At 35.3% G+C, this 19,377-nt stretch overlaps 1 protein-coding gene across 1 annotated transcript in view; it reads right to left on the bottom strand.

Moving 5' to 3' along the window:
• The window catches only part of RANBP17 (RAN binding protein 17), a 74,236-nt gene that overhangs the window by 14,276 nt on the left and 40,583 nt on the right, over positions 1 to 19,377 (bottom strand). The window contains exon 13 of the mRNA XM_021713923.1: positions 4,085 to 4,190. Within this exon, the coding sequence (XP_021569598.1) occupies positions 4,085 to 4,190 (106 nt within the window). The remainder of the gene's footprint in view (positions 1 to 4,084; positions 4,191 to 19,377) is intronic.

Genomic DNA, 19,377 nt, shown 5'->3' on the forward strand with positions numbered 1-19,377 from the left:
TTCTGCAGGGTTATGGTTTTGCCACACAGAGGATATATAACACAGCAGTACACAAAACAAAGCTCATTTCTTCCGTTATTCTAGTAGAAAAAATAAATAAGCAACATCGAGGTAATAAGTACTATGAAGAACAAAAAAGTAGGATAAGAATGTTCTTTCAGATAGGGAGGTCAGAGGAGGCCTCTTCAAAAAGGAGACATTTGAGTACAGACCTGACTGCAGCGAAGGAGTAGAGTTTACCCTCGAACAACAGGGATTTACATTTTTTTTTTTGAGTTGGAGTCTCATTCTGTCGCCCAGACTGGAGTGCAGTGGCCACTCCCGGCCACCGCAGCCTCGATCTGCTGGGCTCCGGCGATCCTTCCGCCTTAGCCTTCCGAGTAGCCGGAATTACAGGGCATGCGCTACCACGCCCGGCTGATTTTTTGATTTATTGTAGAGATGAGGTCTCGCTGCCCAGGCAGGTCTCGAACTCGCAGGCTCAGGCAATCCACTCACCTCAGCCTCCCAAAGGCACAGGATTACAGGCTGAGCCACCAAGCTCGGCGATTTAAATTTTTTATATGCAAATTTTCTTCCACCTCTGTCAACCCTGAGACAGCAAGACCAATCTCTCTTCTTTCTCCTCCTCTTCTTCTTCCTCAGATGATGAGAATGAAGACTTTTATGATGATTTACTTCCACTTAAGGAATAGCAAATGTATTTCCTCTTTCTTATGATTTTCTTAATATTTTCTTTTCTCTAGCTTACTTTATTGTAAGACTTTATTATACAGTATATAATACATGTAACATACAAAATATGTTTTAATCCACTGTTCATGTTAACAATAAGACTTTAGATCTACAGTAGGCTATTAGTAGTTAAGTTTTGGGGGAGCCAAAAGTTATAAGCAGATTTTCAACTTTGTGGGAGGTCAGTGTCCCCAATCTCCACACTGTTCAGGGGTCAACTGTACTATACAAACATCTGGAAGAAAGCATTCCTAGCAGAAAAAATAGAAGTGGAAAGACCCTAAAATGAAAACATATTAGTAATACTCAAAGAATTGCAAGGCAGCCAGTATGGTTGAGTTAAATGGTAAAGTGTAGGAAAGAAGATAAGAAATAGCATAGAATGCTTTGGACTTTCAAAAGAGCCTTGAAATCTGCCTCAAGAGTGAGAAGAAGCCACTGGAGACTAATGAGTAGAGAAAGGGGGAGGAATGTTATCCGATTGAAAATAAGCTGAAGTTATCTATGTGACAGTAGGGTTTGGGCGAGGGAGCAAAACTCTGAGTTTGCTGTCAAAGTCTTGATGATGGGGGACTACGGGAAGATGAGCAGGTGAGTGCAATAAGGAGCAACAGAGGGTAACATAGCTGAGGAAAATAAGCCTGAAATAAGCAAGCACTAGCAGACTGAGAGGATACACAATAAACAAGATAAAATCATGGGAGAATCTCTCAAGAGATGTACATTTTAGTCATGATAAATGAAACTAAAACAAATATAAAACTATCTTTAATGAGAATTGTGTGGCCTGAATACAAATAGATTTACTTGCTATGTCAAAGTAGCATGTTTTAATTATAGTTATAGGTTATCACAATGTTAGAAGCTTTTATAAATATTAAACTTTTCATGCTAAGATAGTACACAGATTTTTGGCAGGATCTACTAGATCTTCTAATTTGGTGGTGTTCTCTAAGGAATTGGCAGCTGTTATATAACAACATAGAGAAGGCAAGAGTATTACGGTTCTATCTATCTGGAACTTCTTAATATCAATGGGGCATTTTGTAAATTTACATAAGACATCATTCTTAATTTAGAATCTCAATAGTCTAAAACACATATTTATGTTGTTCCCAGATTACATGTGTAAGTCCTAGAATATGACCAACTTTGAATTTGCTTGCTCTGCTTGCACACTCACTAACCCCACTATCACCTCTCACCCCACTCCTGCCCTCAGCCCCAGTAAATTCACAGAGTTCCTGCAGTTATAAATTCTCCCAGGAAAGAGGAGAGGCAAACCACAGCTCTAGTCTGTAGTTCCAACTAAACAGAACCAACAGAAGCTCTGGCTCCCCAACAGCTACTCAAAGAAACCTGGGAACAAAATTAAGAAGAATAAAAAAGTTCAATACCCCAGGAGCAGACATCGACCAGTAAGAAATGGGACACAGTAAGAAGCCAGCAGATAAACTGCTTGCCCTTACTCCCTCTACCATGGGCTGTTCTGTGGCACAGTGGTCTCATGTGGTCTGAGGGACATCTCTACAAAAGTAGGTAACTAGCTGTGTTTTCTCAGTAATGCACCACCTTATACAGTAGATTCTCATTATTCATAGTAGTTATATTCTATAAAGTCACTGTAAACACTGAATCAGAGAATACTGAACCATTGCTGCTAGGGGAAGTACAGGGTTAAGTTTCTGCAAGCCTCTCATCACAACATTGTTGTCAATGGGCCACAATATTATGCGTGTTTCCATTTAAAGATATTTTATAGACTATATACTGTGGATTTGTTAACACTGAACTCACAGCCGACAGTACTACAGCTGGTGCCTAAGTTTGCCTAACCAACCCGTGTATTTTCTCTGTAAGGCACATGACAGCCTTCTTGTACTTAGAACACTGTATAGCATTTTAACACTACAGTTGGGCCATTTTAAACACTGAAAGCACCAACAAAAAGCATAAAAGTGCAACAAATGTAGTATTACATAGAATAGAAAAAGGAGACTTATTTGCAGTATGAATGCTGAAACAAGAAGGCAGAGAACCTCCTTGTTCAACCTCAGCTGGGAACGAGCACATGTACCTCAAACTTTTTCACCCAAATGATTGCAATAGCACCATGAGTATTAATTTTGTGGTGAGAAACAAATTTTATCAAGTAGGCAAATTCAGAAAAATGAAATCCAGTAATAGGAGGATTGACTATATTTGTTTCCTTATATTCTCTTACTTTCCCCTCATTCTTCCTTTTCTGAAAATGTACTTTTCTTCCCATCCCCCCAGAAAACATCCTTAAATTGTACCTAAGCTTCTGTTTTCTGGGGAATGCAAATTAAAACACAAAAGAAATCTTTCTCTCTCTATCTCTCTCTCGCTCGATAACTCTCACTCTGTTGCCCAGGCATGATCATAGTTCGCTGTAGCCTTGAACTCCTAGACTCAAGCAATTCCCCTGTCTCAACTTCCCAAGTATATGGCTGATTTAAAAAACATATTTTGTAGAGACTGGGGGTCTAACTATGTTGCCTAGGCTAGTCTTAAACTCCTGGCCTCAAGCAATCCTCCACCTTGACCTCCCAAAGCACAGGGATTACAAGTGTAATCCCTACCATGCCCAGTCAAAATAAATCTTATTTAAAGTTGAACGTGCACAAGGCACGGTGGCTCACACCTGTAATCCCAGCATGGTGGTGTATGCCTGTAGTTCCAACTACTTGGGAGGCTGAAGTAGAAGGATTGCCTGAGCCCAGGAGGTCAAGGCTATGGTGAGCTGTGATCCTGCCACCACATTCCAGCCTGGGTGACAGAGTGAGACCAAACTCAAAAATAAAAACAAAAATAAATGAAAATACATGAAAAATCAACTCATTTGTATTATTTGTATATGGTAATTTTCCTCAGTTTAGGATAGAAACATGAAGAAAAATATAGTATTTCAACTGCTTCTTCCTAAGGCTGGCCTTTTGGTGAAAATTCCAGTCAAGAATCATAATCAAAGCTTGTGTTGGAAAATTGACTACCCAATACTTTTTGACCAGATGTATGCTATCCCAATTCTGCCACCATTCCAATATATGCCAATTTTATATGCTTTATCAGATCCTAAGCCATAAAAAGCAACCTAAATCTTTATCACATTATTTGCACAAATATCTAAAAAAGATTTGAGTCTATTATTTATTAGAGATTTGACTTCTACAACTCACTCAAGCTTTGGTTTTCTCATCAACAAAAAGGGAAATAATATCTTCCTCAAAAGGTCACATACAAAATGCTTTAACTCACAATAGTAGCTCACTAACTAAATTTCTTAACTATTTAGCAAATTTCTTTAAATTACATGGCTGTCACTTACCGACAGGATAATTCTCCATCCATAGCATCATGTTCATCTGTACTGGTATATGTTAATCTTCCTCCTACAACTGTCCCAACTAAGTATACCAGCCATGCAAGACGTCCTAATATGTAACAAGAAAGAAAATCATTTAGGAAGTATTGATAGAAAGGAAGTTTATTTTTTCAGAAAATTCCAAAACTAGTAAAATGATCTATTCTTCCAAACAGGCAATGAATTATTAACTCGGTTTTTGACAGAAAGAAGAGTTCAGTCTTAAGTTTATCATGACAGTAAAACAACAAAAAATAACACAGGTTTTAGAGCCAGACAAAACTACAGTTGAGTTCCAGCTCTACCAATTTGCTAGATGATATTACATAAGTTACTAACCTCTTTAAGTCTTAGAGTATCCATGTGCAAAATGGAAAAAATAATATCTACCATTAAGACATGATTAAAGTTAAATTTAATAACAAATACTAAATGTATTGCCTAGGACCAGTGCTGTTATTCAGTCAAAAAGTACTATTATGATCCAATAACCAGTATCTTTTCTGAATGGTCGGTGTCATGAGAGTACCAGTCTGATCATTTTAAATATTGCCTCTGCCTGGAATACAACGAGTAGTAATGAATTTATTTCCCTTGTATGTTTATGCATTTTTTTAAACCCAGTATTGCACTATGCAATTTGCATTGACAGTAGAGTTAATCTCACAGCTAATGACAGCAGAGGATTAAGTCGCTTTAAAACAATGGCACAAATAGCAATATCTACAGTTTTCACAAATCTTACTTTGTGTCATCTAAAACTAATTTAGAAACGGAGGTATTGAATGACTTTTGTTTAAGGCATACTATTTTACATCTCCTGATTCATTGATCTAGCTATAAGATCCTCCAAAACTTTTGAGACCTTTATGAATAATTAACAACATAAAATTATCTTGCTAAAAAAGAAATTTTGTGCTATTCTTGGAGACTAATTTTCTAAGATGAGCAGGATATTTCATAATGCTGACACCAAATATATTTCCAATTGAGAAACTTTTCAAGTAAACTTAGTATTTTTTAAAAGGTGTGGAATTGAACAGTAAAGAAAGAAGTTGCCTGTGCTTGTTCGAACCATTAGGAAGAATAGATGCAGAAAAAGAACACATTATTTCTATTTTCCCGTGGATACCAGCAGTCATTATTATACTGTAACTAATCAACAACTCCCTCAATTTCTGGAGAGGCATCAGACTATCAAGGTGACAATCAGAAATATAACCTAGCAAGTATCCATATCACTTATTCTATCATAAACAATGATAAATAAATCAGAATTGATCAATTATTCAGTCTTGTACCTTAGTAATGTGAAACAGATTAAGTAGGAGAAATAAGAACACTAATTTGATCAAGTAATTCATCATAAACAGACTTACATTTCATGGCATGTATAATGAATGAAAAGGTAACAGAACAAAAAGTCCATGTAGGAAAGTGAAGGTATTCAGAAAGTTACCTATGTTCAGCAAAATGTTTCATGATCAGTATAACATAAGCTCTACCCTGAAGACCGTAATAATGCATTCTGCATCCCACCCCTCAACTCCTAAACAACCACTAGACTACTTGATGTCTCATTAGATGTTTTTTTTTCATTCTGAACCTGTCTTATGAATGGAATCATACAATGTGTGGTCTTTGTGACTGTCTCCTATCATTTAGTTATTTTCAAGGATCATTTGTGCTGTAGCATGTATCAATGTATTTTATTCTTCTTTATCGCTGAGTAACATTTCAGCGATATCATTTTTTTGATATATCACATTTATTTTTCCTGATGCATAATAAAATGTATTCATTTTTATGGCCTACACATAATATATTTTGACAAATATAAAATGTGTTATGATCATGTCAGGATATTTGGAGTATACATAACCTCAAGTATTTATCATTTCTATATGCTGAAAACATTTCAAGTTCTCTTCTAGCTATTTTGAAATACATAATGTTAACTATAGTCACCCTACTCTGATCTCAAACATTAGAACCTACTCCTAACTGTATGTTTATATTCATTAACCAAGCTTTCTTCATCCCCTTCCCCACACAACCTTCCCAAGCTTTTCATAACTCTCATTCCATTCTTTACCTCTACAAGATCAACTTTTTTAGCTCATACACGAGTCAGGATATGTGATATTTTTGTCTTTCCGTGTCTGGCTTATTTTGCTTAATAGAATGACCTCCAGTTTCATTCACCTTGCTGCAAATGAAATCATTTCATTCTTTTGTATGACCCAACAGTATTTCACTGAGTATATACATACATACATTTTCTTTACCCATTCATTCATCACTGGACATGTAGGCTGATCCATAATTTTGCTATTGTGAATAACACTGTAATGAACACAAAAGTGCAGGTAACCTTTTGATAATACTGATTTCTCCTTTGGATAAATGCCCAGTAGCAGAATTGTTAGGTCATGTAGTAGTGCTTTTAATTTTTGAGAAATCTCCATCGTGTTGGCGGCTTATTAATTTACATTCCTATCAGCAATGTATAACTGTTTCATCCCTGTCAGCATTTAAAAAATAAGATTTCACTGTGGCTCTGATTTGCATTTCCCTGATGATTACTGAACACTTTTTCATATATTTGTATATGCTCTTTTGAGAAATGTCTATCCATGTCATTTGCCCACTCTTTAATGGGATCATTTATTACTGATGAGTTGTTTGTATTCCTTATATACTCTAGATATTACTCCCTTGTTGGATAAGCAGCTTGCAAATATTTTCTCCCATTCAACAGGTTGTCTTTTCACTCTGTTGTTTCCTTTGCTGTATAGACACTTTGTCGTTTAAAATAGTCTCATTTGTCTATTTTTGGTTTGTTGCTTGTCCTTTTTGAGGTCTTAGCCACAAAAAATACCTACCTAGATCAGTATCTTGAAGTGTTTCCCTATGTTTTTCTCTAGTATCTTTATAGTTTCAGGTCCTACATGTAAGTCTTTAAAACATCTTGAGCTGATTTTTGTATATGGTAAGAGCGATAGGAGTCCAGTTTCATTCTTCTGCCTATGGATATCCTGTGGATAGGATGCCCTATCCCCAAGGTATGTTCTTGATTCCTTTTTCAAAAAGCAGTTGGCTGTAAATAAGTAGATTTATTTCTGACTTCTTTATTACATTCCATCAGTCAATGTGCTGGTTTTTATACCAATACTATGAAGTTTTGGTAACTATAGACATTTCGCTTTTTTTTCACCATTTTACATTCCTACCAGGAATGTATAAAGTTCCAATTTCTCCAAATCTTTCTCAAAACTTGTTATTGTCTTTTTTATTATATCCATCCTAATGCATATATGATGGAATTTCATTATAATTTTGACATGTCTTTCCCTAATGACTAATGATGTTGAACATCCTTTCATAGTGGCCATTTGTGTGGCTTTTTTGGAGAAATGTCTATTCAAATACTTCACCCATTTTTAAAAGTTGTCTTTTTTATTATTGGGTTGTGTTTTTATGTATTCTAATTGCTAGTTTCATTATTATTATTATTATTATTAAAGATGTGGAGTAAAAGTCAGGATTAGATAGATAAGTAGTTTATGTTCAACTGAAGTCTGGGCTCCCAACCGGTTCCCACTTCCCCTGGTCTAGGGTCAGGTACCCTTAGTAATGTCACAAGCCCGCCTCCCCACTTCTCCTGGCAGTATCCAACAACTGCCAATTCCACTCATGCAGTATTGTGATAAATGTTCAGGACCCGCTTATAAGTGAAAACATGTGGTATTCATTTCTTTGTTTCTGTGATAGATCACTGAATATGATGGTCTCTAAATTCATCCAAGTTGCCACAAAGTCGATAACTGTGTCCTTCTTTATGGCTGCGTAGTATTCCATCATGTCTATGTACCACATTTTTTAATCCAGTCCACTTTTGATGGGCAGTAGGATTGGTACCATATCTTTGCTATTGTGAATAGTGCTGCAAAAAACATGTGTGTGCAAGTATCTTTTTTACAGAATGATTTGAGATCCTCTGGGTATATTCCCAGAAGGAGGATTGCTGAGTCATATGGAAGGTCAATTTCTAGCTATTTTTTAAATCATCACACTGTTTTCCATAGAGATTGAACAAGCATATGCCATAAAAGACAAGATAGATAAGCGGGAATGCATCAAACTGAAAAGCTTTTGCAAAACAAAAGAAACTATCAAGAGAGGGAAGACAACCCACAGAACGGGAAAAAAATATTCGCTAACTGTGTATCTGACAAAGGATCTACAAGGAACTTAAACATGCCAAAAGGAAAAAAACAAACAGCCCTATTTAAAAAAGGGCAAAAGACCTGAATACATTTCTCAAAAGAAGACATATGGACAGTCAACAGAAACAAGAAAAAATGCTCAGCCTCACTAATCATCAGAGAAATGCAAATCAGACCCACACCGAGATACCACCTAACCAGTAAAAATGGCCATCATTAATTAAAAAAAACAAAAAAAACCAAAAAAAAACCAAATGCTGGCAAGGATGCGGAAAAACACTTCTACACTGTTGGTGGCAAGCGCAAACTAGTTCAAACTCTAGTTTCTTATCAGTCGTTATGATTTGCAAATATTTTCTCCCATTCTGTGGGTTGTGTTTTTACTTTATTATGTCCTTTGATGCACAAATTTTTAAATTCTGATGAAGTCCAATTTGTCTTTTGCTTTCTGCTTTTCATGTTATATCTAAGAAATAATTTCCCAACCCAAAGTCATGAAGATTTACTCCTATGTTTTCCTCTAAGAGTTACACCGTTTTAACTGTACACTTAGGATTCATTTTTACTTAATTTTTACATATGGTATGAAACAGAAGTCCAACTTCATTATTTTGCATGTGGGTATTCAGTTGTACCAGCATCATTTGTTGAAAAGACCCTTTTTTTTTTGCCATTGAATTGTCTTGGCACCCTTTTAGAAAATCAACTCTCCACAAACTAGAGTTGATTTACACCTGTTCTCTTTTTTTCTATCTTTTTTAATATATATTTTATTTTAAAGATGTTTGGTACAATATAGGAATTGGTATACAAGTGGACAACATACAGTATACCTGAACTTTCCATTTCATTTTATTGATCTATATGTCTGCCTTTATGCTGGTACCAAACTGTCTTGATTACTGTGGTTTTATAGGAAATTCTGAAATTAGAAAAAGTTAGTCTTCCAACTTCATTCCTTTACAAAATTATCTTGGTTATTCTGGGTCCCATAAAGTTATGATTAGCTTATCAATCCCTTTAAAGATGCCAACTGGAATTTTAACATGGATTGCACTGAATCTGTAGCTTAATTTGGAGGGTACTGCCATCTCAACAAGTCTTCTACGAACCATGACTATGGATTGTCTTTGACTTATTTAGATCTTTAATTTCTTTCAACACTTTTACAGTGTCAGCATATGAGTTTTACAATTATTGTGTAAATTTATACTTAAGTAAAAATTTATTCTTTTTGATGCCATTTAAATGGACTTTTCTGGGCAACCCCTTTGGGTCCCCTTCCACTGTGGGAGCTTTTCTGTCCTCTCAATAAATCTTGCTTTAAAAAAAAAAAAGAACTTTTCTTCCCTTCATTTTCAATCGTTCATTGTTAATACTTAAACATACCATTGATTTTTGTTTACTTATCTTTTATCCTAAAACTCTGCTAAATATATTAGAACTATTAGAATAAAATAAATCATTTTATTAGTTCTAATAGTTCTTGAGAATCTGCCATTTTTTCACTCTCTTACACTCTTCACATGTTCTCTATCCTGAGTACCTAGCTTCAATTTTACGGTTAATCATTATATTCTCTATCTTACATATACATTTTAACTCCTCTCTTGCTCTGACATATTCACCTTTAAAAAACCATAACTGTTTATACACAATATCTCACTACTCTTTGCCTATAGTCACAAAGTCTAACATAGCTGGAGAAAGACACAACCATGGTGACTGCTTATTTGAAGTCTCCTTCTCAGTTAAGCCTTACCTAGATATGCTACCAATTTTTGGTACCTAGAGTGGTAACTTGTCCTCAAGACACCCATCACCAATTACTTCTCTCCATGTATACATATGCCATCAAGAGATGCAGTCTATTATTCCAATCCTTATAAATCTGAGCTGGATTGAAATTGCTTTAACCAACACAATATGGAAAAAGTGATACCATTCTAGTGCTGGGCTTAGCCTTTATGAGAACTGGCAGATCCCACCAATTTCCCAGGGAATGTTTGCTCTGGGAAAGCCAGCCACCATGTAAAAAGACCACATACCCAAAGACCATCACACTGTTAGGGGCTTGAGCTAGCCATTTAGGAAGACTACATGGAGAGAGAAATGTCCAATTAGAGAACATGCCCCAAGCATCCCAGTCTTGAAAACATACTGGTGAGTAAAGAAGCATTCAGGCAGCTACAGCCCCAGCTGTTATTTGATTACAATACCTGAAAGACCTCAAAAGAGAACCATCTAACTGAGATTTATCAAACTCCAGAACACCGAGAGATAATAAAACAACTGCTATTTGATAAGCCAATACATTTGGTAATAGCACAATCCCCCAGCATTTAATATTCTCCTTCTTTGCTTCAATCTTTTTAAATTTTAGCACTTATCATTTTCTAACATAACATATTTTATGTATTTATCTTGTACTGTTACCTACCTATTCTAATAGAATGTAAACTGCATAAAAGCAGGTATTTTTGAGTGTTTGGTTCTCTACTGCATCTCCAGAGCCTAAAACAGTATCAGGTATATAGTTCATTATCAGTTGTGCACTGATTACTGAATTAAAAAATCATTACATAGAAAACATAACATGAAACAGAAAGAAAAGGTTAACATTATCAACGTAGTAAACTTATTAAAATATAGATTATTAAAAATTAATATTAATGGGAATTATATTTCTCTTGCATAAATTGAATAAAAGCAACTTCTCAAGGCATACTCAAAACAATGGGTGATACAGTTGATCTTTATTATTCACAGATTCCATCACTGGTAAATTCGTCTACTTGGTAAAATTTATTTATAATCCTAATCAAGACTTGCAGTAATCCACAAACATGTGCAGAGCAGTGAAAATTTGGAGTCATCAGGTACACGTGTTCCAAGCTCAGATCAAAGTGACAATCTGCCATCTTGTTTCAGCTTCATAACATAAACAAGTATTATATTCATAGTCTATCTAGTATCACATTTCTTTTTACATTTGTACTCTTTGTTACAAATTTCATTGTTTAAGACAGCAGAAGATAATACTGAAGTGCTAATATAGTGTTCCTAAATGAAAAAAGTCTATTATGTGCCTTAAATAGAAAACATGTGTTAGATAAGCTTTGTTCAGGCATGAGTCATACTGTTATTGGTTGTGAGTTCAATGTTAGTGAGCCAAAAATATATACTAAATAAGGTGTCTTAAAACAGAAACACACATAAAACAAGGTTATGTGTTGACTGGCTGATGAAAAGATTGTGACCAGAGATCCACAGGAGCAATGATTTGGCGTTCACAATGACTTTAAAGAGCAAAATCACCAAACAAGAATCGGCTGTACAGTATTTCTGATTTTTAGAGAGGTCATTATTAACAAACTATGCTCCAGCTGTGTGTAGGACATGCTACACACTTCAGGTAATGAATGTTGATCTTAAACAATGCAAGCATAATTTTTGGTCAATGTAGGTGAAATATTTGACCTGCCCTATGGAAGTGACACTTTAAAAAATATCCTATTGTAAAGTTTTTCTTTTTCTTTTTTTTTGAGTTGGAGTCTCACTCAGTCACCCAGACTGGAGTGCAGTGACCGCTCCCGGCCACCGCAGCCTCACCTGCTGGGCTCCAGTGATCCTTCCACCTCAGCCTTCCGAGTAGTCGGAATTACAGGCATGAGCTACCACGCCCGGCTGATTTTTAGATTTCATTGTAGAGATGAGGTCTCGCTGTTCAAGTGGGTCTCAAACCCACAGGCTCAGGTCATCCACTCACCTCAGCCTCCCAAAGGCGCGGGATTACAGGCTGAGCCACCGAGTCCGGCTAAATTTTTTTTTAAAATAAAAAAAAATATTTCAATTTAAATAATTACATCCTTTTTATGTTTTATCAATTTAGAATTTTAGACATTAGTTTTCTTAAAGCAAGTTTTATTATTATTAAAAATCATAGCAAACACATATGGGGGGGCCCAAAAAACCAGAATTATTTTTTGGAAGGTGGGTCCCTTGTAGTATAGGGTTCCCCCTGCTAGCTAAGTGTTCTAGGAACCCATCAGCATCAGTGTACCAGCTAGCGTTGTTAATAAGAGGTTGTATTCAGCTGCAGTGACTTTTTTTTGGAGATTCTTTCAAAGTGTAAATCACCCATTTTATAGTGGTGATTTATGAGCAAACCTGTCCACAAGAGCTGTTTTTGACCAAAAACGGCATGACCTTCATGTCCTACCCTCCCTATTCACTGATCGTGCTCTGAGTGACTTTTTTTTGGTTTCCCCAGATGAAAAAGGTCCTCAAAGGGAAATGTTTTGCCAATGTGGAAGAGGTGAAAAAAAAAAAGCAACAGAAAGGCATCAAAATTGATGAGTTCAAAAACTGTTTGCAGAAGCAGTAAAAGTGTCGCCATAAGTGTACTGCATCAAACAGCCATTACTCTGAAGGTGACTGATGTTTAAATATGTAAGAATACACAATGTTTCATAAATAAATTCCAGGTTTTTGGAGGGCTCCACCTCATATATAATAGCTCTTATGCTCTAAACATTGTTATCTATTATCTATATTCATTTAACGTTACAAACCTCTAATAAAAAGTGCAGAGCTGTGATTCAAAACTAGGCAATAGATTTCTAAGAGTTCAATCTCAAACCATTATACTTTCTCTCAAGATTGGTAAAAGGGAATTCTCAAGCAACACAGTTGTCAATTACCTGGACAGACTTGATGATTCAACCATATCTTATGGTTCAACAATCTCTTAAGTGTTAAACACATTTTGAGTCCTAATCCTGAACTGTTCTCTAGCTGTTTCCTGGGTCTTAACCACATTTGTCTTTGAGATCATTACTAGGAAGAAGTTTCACACTTCTTTTGATATCCAAAACAAGATACAGGAAATGAATATTGTTTGACATAGCTGAACTAAAAATAAACAAACTTACATTTGGAATTTATCATTAATGTACGTGTAGAAACACTTGCCCACTAGCTCTTAATATGCAACCCTACCTGAAAATAGACAAAGACTTTATCATGTAATTTTTTATGTTTTTATGTTTCTCTGTTGGAAGACAAATATTTGTATTAAAAATGGAAGTGGTATTAAGTTAGATACCAAGGACACAGTCTAGGTTCAAATTCTGCCTCTGGTACTTATTACAGTAGCTACTTAATCTGTTTGGCTTTTAACTTCCTCATTTTCAAACACAAGGATAATAATACCTAGTTCATGGGCAGTACTAAATGGTATTTTGCATGTGAAGTACTTCATAATGCCTATGAGTAAGTGCTATAAGTGTTCAGTAAATGTTAATTATTACTACCATTGTTAAATAGCTAATCTCTTTTTAATGTGAGTCTGTATCATGCCTACAAAAAAGCATAAAATATAACAATATGCAACATTTATATGTTCATTATGTGCCTTACTTTAGAAATTGCTCAAGAAAATGAAGTTACACAATAGGAATTTTTAAGCTATTTCCTCTTCACCAAAAAGTCTTGTTACAATTAAAACTAGTTACAATTAGTGATATATACTTAATATTATTTGTAAAACAAACAAACTGGAAAACAAAATTTCCAAGTAAAAACATTCAGAAAAATTTGATGAGTATCTCCTATGTATCATGTTCTGTGGTAGGGAGATAACTAAGTATGTCTGCTTATGATAGAGGTTGGGAAGGGAGAGAGACTCCATGCCTCAGAAATTTAACCCAGTGAGAGAGAACGATAGTAGGGAGATAACTATGTCTGCTTATGATAGAGGTTGGGAAGGGAGAGAGACTCCATGCCTCAGAAATTTAACCCAGTGAGAGAGAACGATAAGGTAGGGAAAAAAGTCAATAATGTTTGCAACACACTATGATAAGTACCATTGTCTAATAACAGAAAAACTAAAAATTCTAAATATAAGACATGACCTTCTCAAAGTTTTAATTTGTATTCTTTAATTAGTTTTATCTTGTGGCCTTTAAATTCAATCTTTTTACAGCAAAGAATGCTGTGCAAAGACAGTATGTGATAAATATTTTTCTAACATTACGATACATTTTGAAAGGAAGTTTACTTATTAAAAGAAAAATAGAGTGCATACTTACTCTTTCCTTGCTATAGAAAGCAATGATTTCCATTATACGAAGAATAGAAAAGTAGATATCTCTTAACCTTTAGAAACTTAACAAGTACTGAATGAGTTAGGATTAATGTTAGAAATGAACAGTGAAATATGAAGACGTTATTACTAAACTATCAATTACAATTTTGATATTTAGCTGAAAGAGAAGTACTATTTCTCATAAGCATTAAACCATTCCCTAAATTTGAACAATTTTAGACTCACAGTGTTCAAAATAATAAACATTTAGAAGTTGCTTTGAGAAATAAGCCAGATAGTGAAAGAAATTTACTACATGGTCTCACTTATATGCAGAATCTAAAGAAGGTAGAATACATAGAAACAGAGAGCAGAACAGTGATTTACAGGGGTGGAAATGAAGGGGAAGAAATGGGAAGAAGTAGGTCAAAGGAAACAAACTTGTAGTGATATAGGCTAACTCTAGAGAGCTGATGTATAGCATGAGGGCTGTAATTAACATTTTATCATATACTGAAAATTTCCTAAGAGAGTAGATTTTAAGCGCTCTTACTACAAAATTTTTAAAACAGTGACTATGGAAGGTGATGAATAGAAAAATTTGCCTGACTGTAGTATTAATTTCCTACGTTGTACACTTTCAATACATACCCCCCAAAAAAAGAAGTTACACTGGTAACATAATTACATCCACAAAGTTTAAAGAACCATGGAAATTCATATATCTAAATTGCATTTTTTAAAGAAATGTGATACATGAGTTTCATATCCATAATTTTTTAAAATATTATTTTATAATATCAAATTTGTTATAATTTTCCATTTTTCTTTTTCTGTAATGTTCTGAGTACTTAGTTTAGCAGCTGTTCAAGTATAGAACATTTTTTTCCTTAACAAAATAATTATTGCTGTAATAATCTGTAATTATGGTTTATAACTGCAATAATCCCAAAGAAATCAGTCATTACCATAGATCACAAGTAATCGCTAACTACTGTTAATGACCTATTTCTTGGGGATTATTGTTTTCATAAGCCATGACCGTATCACCACAAATATGGAAGAGCAAGACAATCTAATACAAATGAGATCATAATATAAATAAACTTATTTGTAACATTAAAAGCCATTAAGCATCTAAATTAAAGTACACATAACAAGAGCATATAATTTTCTTTGTTCAACACTAACTGAAGTGTTTAGTCTGCACAAAAGAAACTGAATACTACTACATACAGTGTACAAAATAAAGCCATGTTAGGCTTTCTTTATAATATAAAACAATAATTTTTGAGCAGACCACAGCTCAAATCTTTAAAAGGCAGGCAGATTCCTTTCTACTGACCTTCTGCCTAGAAGATAACAAATATTATTAAAAATTGTTTAAGTGCTAAGCATTATACCACAAACTTTGAAATGTTATTTTACTAAAACTACATAGTGTATCCAACTATAAAAACTTCAATTTATAAAAATCAAGAATCAGGTCTGACTTTTTTTTCAATAGACCTATGCAACACCACTAAATTATTACATTTCAATTAATCTCACTCATATATCCTTGAACATTTAGTCTTTCATTCAATATTCTTTTGAAGAAAAACAGGTCTTTGATTTTACAACTAAATATTTTTTCATTTTAATATAATTTACATATATGAAAGCATAAATGAAATGTACATGGAGTGTAATAAACACCTGACGGACAGAAGAGCTAATGCATCACCAACACTGTTACACAAAACTGTCACATCTACCTCCATGCCGTTCCCCTAGCTTGTCCCCTTACCTTCTACCCTAAGGGTAACCAAGACCCAACATTTAGTGCTTATTACTATTCATTTGATTTTTAAAAGCTTTAGCACACATGCACATGTTCTTAAAAAATGTATTTCTAGCATTACTTATGTTGGGGCTTATATTAAGTTTCATACTGCATGCAACTTCCTGAGAGTTGCTCTTTTCCCACTAAACATCTTATCTCTGACAATTATCCTTGTTAAGTATACCTGTAGTTAATTCATTTTTTCTATTAGCATAATAGAAAAATGTATAATATTCTATTGTGTAATTATATTATGATCTGTTTATCTATCTTTATGTTGATGGGCATCTGAGCTGTTTCCACTTTTTGCCATTACAAACAATAATGCTATGAACATTACTACACATAACGTCTTATGTACAGATTTTTCCCAAGGATACATATAAGAGTAGAAGTACCTGGTCAATGATGTTCCACTTACAAGATAACACTAAATTCATTTATATTCCATTTCCAATTGATTACACTTGGCACTCCCACTAGAAGCGTATAAGGATTTCTTTTGACCCTCATTCTACTACAAGATTTCTTATTTTTGCCAGTCTAGTAGGAGTAAAAACGTATTTCAAGTGGCCTTAAATTCTACTTCCCTTGTTAGTAATGAAATTGGGCATTCTTTCAAATATATGCATCATATGTGTTTCTTTTTTAGAAGACGCCTATTTGTTGACATCTATTGATCTTCTTCCTAATTGTTTACTGATTTGTAACAATTCTTTCCATATTCTTCTAGATGGTGATCCTTGCTTATTTGTGTGTGTTGTAAATATCTTATGAGCGTTAGTCTCTTACTTAGTCAACTGTAGATTTTTTTTCTAAAAATTTATTCATTTCCTAATTTACTAACCTCAGAAAATACTATGAATAATCTTACCTTGAAACCTCTGCAGTACTCACAACTACACTTCACCTTTTAAAGGTGTACAATTCAGGGTTAGGTATACAAATGGTCATCGTACAGGTAAAGTTTGGGCCTCACTTTGGTCCCCACTTCATGTGGTTTGAGATCAGGTATCCTTATTGATGGAAGTATGCCCTCCCCATCCCCCGGTAGTTTCCCTCTACTGCCAATCCCTTTCTTGTAGTATTATGATAATTGTTCAGGACCCACTTATGAGTGAGAACATGTGGTACTCAATTCTTTGTTTCTGTGATAGATCAGTGAGTATTACAGACTCTAAATTCATCCAAGTTGCTGCAAAGTTCATAATTTTTTCCTTTTTTATGGCTGCATAATATTCCACCATTTATATGTACCACATTTTTTGTATCCAGTCTACTTTCGATGGGCAGCATGGTTGGTTCCATGTTTCTGCTACTGTGAAGAGTGCTGCAATAAACATGCGTGCACAGGTCTCTTTTTTATAGAATGATTTGAGTTTCTCCAGGTATTTTCACAGAAGGGGGATTGCTGGGTCGTATGGGAGGTAGATTTTTAGGTCTTTTAGGAATTGCCCCAGTTTTCCACAGAGGTTGTACTAGTTTACACTTCCACCAACAGTGTAGAATGTCCCCTTTCCCCTGCATCTTCTGCTATTAGTTTCCCTCTTTCTCCTTTTTTCTTTTTTTTCGAAGGCAGATTTATAACTTTATTTGATATACTTGACAATCAGCAATTAGTTCTTATCCACACTGACTATCTGTAGATTTTTGAAAGTGGTAACAAGTATATAGTCTTCATCTTCATTACATTTTCTAGACAACCACACACAGATATGTGGTATGGGACATTCCTTATTCCTTTGGCCCAAACAGCTTTGTTGAGCCCGGTATCAATGCATCATACATCTGGAGTCCCCATCTCCTTCATGGCAAATTTTCGGATCTTTCTGCATGCCTGGGGGACACCCTTCTTGAAGCCCACTCCACAGATGCGCTTGTGAATGTGAAAGGTGTATTCTGGGATCACCACCTCATTGATGAGAGAATGGCCCTTCTTTTTGACACCCTTCTTTGCAGGTGCCATTCTGTCAGGCCCAAGTTGGAAAGGAAGAGCACAAGGAATTATGTTTTTCCTTTCTTAAGGCTTAATCTGTTCCTCTCATTCTAATTTCTCAAGTTGGATGCTTAGGTCACAAAATTTCAGCCTTTTGTGTTTTCTAAATAAGCTTCTTAGTCAATAAATTTCCTTTGAATTAAATATTTGACCACATTCCAAAAATGTTTTACTCCACTATTGTGTAACTCTATTTTTAAATTTTCTCTAGATTTCTTTTACCCCATAATTACTTAGAAGTATGTTTTCCCAGTTGTCAAGTGTATGGGTTGTTTGGTTTGCTAACTTTAGTCTTAATTGTAAACTGGTTTTAAAAATGTAGTCTCTATAATACTAAGTCACTGAAACTTCTTGAGACTCACATTTTATATACTAACAATTTTTTAAAAACATGCCATGTGGTTGGGCACGGTGACTCAAGCCTGTAATCCCAGCACTTTCGGGGGCCGAGGTGAGAGGATTACATGAGCCCAGGGGTTCAAGACCAGCCTGGGCAACTTGGCGAGACCCCATCTCTATAGTACAATAAAAAAATTAGCCAGGTGTGATAGCATGTGTCTGTAGCTCCAGCTACTTGGAAGGTTGAGGCAGAAAGATTGCCCGAGCCCAGCAGATCGATGCTGGGGTGGCCATGAGCGTGCCACTGCACTCCAGCCTGGGAAATGGAGTGAGACTCCAACTCAAAAAATAAATAAATAATACATGCCATGTGTTCTGGGAGGAAAAAAAGCTATTTACTAATTGTTGGCTCCAATGTTTTATATTCATCAATTAAGTAAACTGTTAATCATACTGTTCAAATCTTTTCTAAAGTTACTGACTTGCTACTTATTTACCCACAATTAAGATGCATACTGTAATCCCGCGCCTTTGGGAGGCTGAGGTGAGTGAATTGCCTGAGCCCGCAGGTTCGAGACCCGCCTGGGCAGTGAGACCTCATCTCTACAATAAATCAAAAAATCAGCTGGGTGTGGTGGCGCATGCCTGTAATTCCGGCTACTCGGAAGGCTGAGGCGGAAGGATCGCTGGAGCCCAGCAGGCCGAGGCTGCGGTGGCCGGGAGCGGCCAACTGCACTCCAGTCTGGACGACAGAGTGAGATTCCAACTCAAAAAAAAAAA

This window comes from Carlito syrichta, unplaced genomic scaffold (assembly GCF_000164805.1).
Source record: "Carlito syrichta isolate Samal-C Ts95f unplaced genomic scaffold, Tarsius_syrichta-2.0.1 Scaffold93688, whole genome shotgun sequence".
In the NCBI taxonomy this organism is placed as follows: domain Eukaryota; kingdom Metazoa; phylum Chordata; class Mammalia; order Primates; family Tarsiidae; genus Carlito; species Carlito syrichta.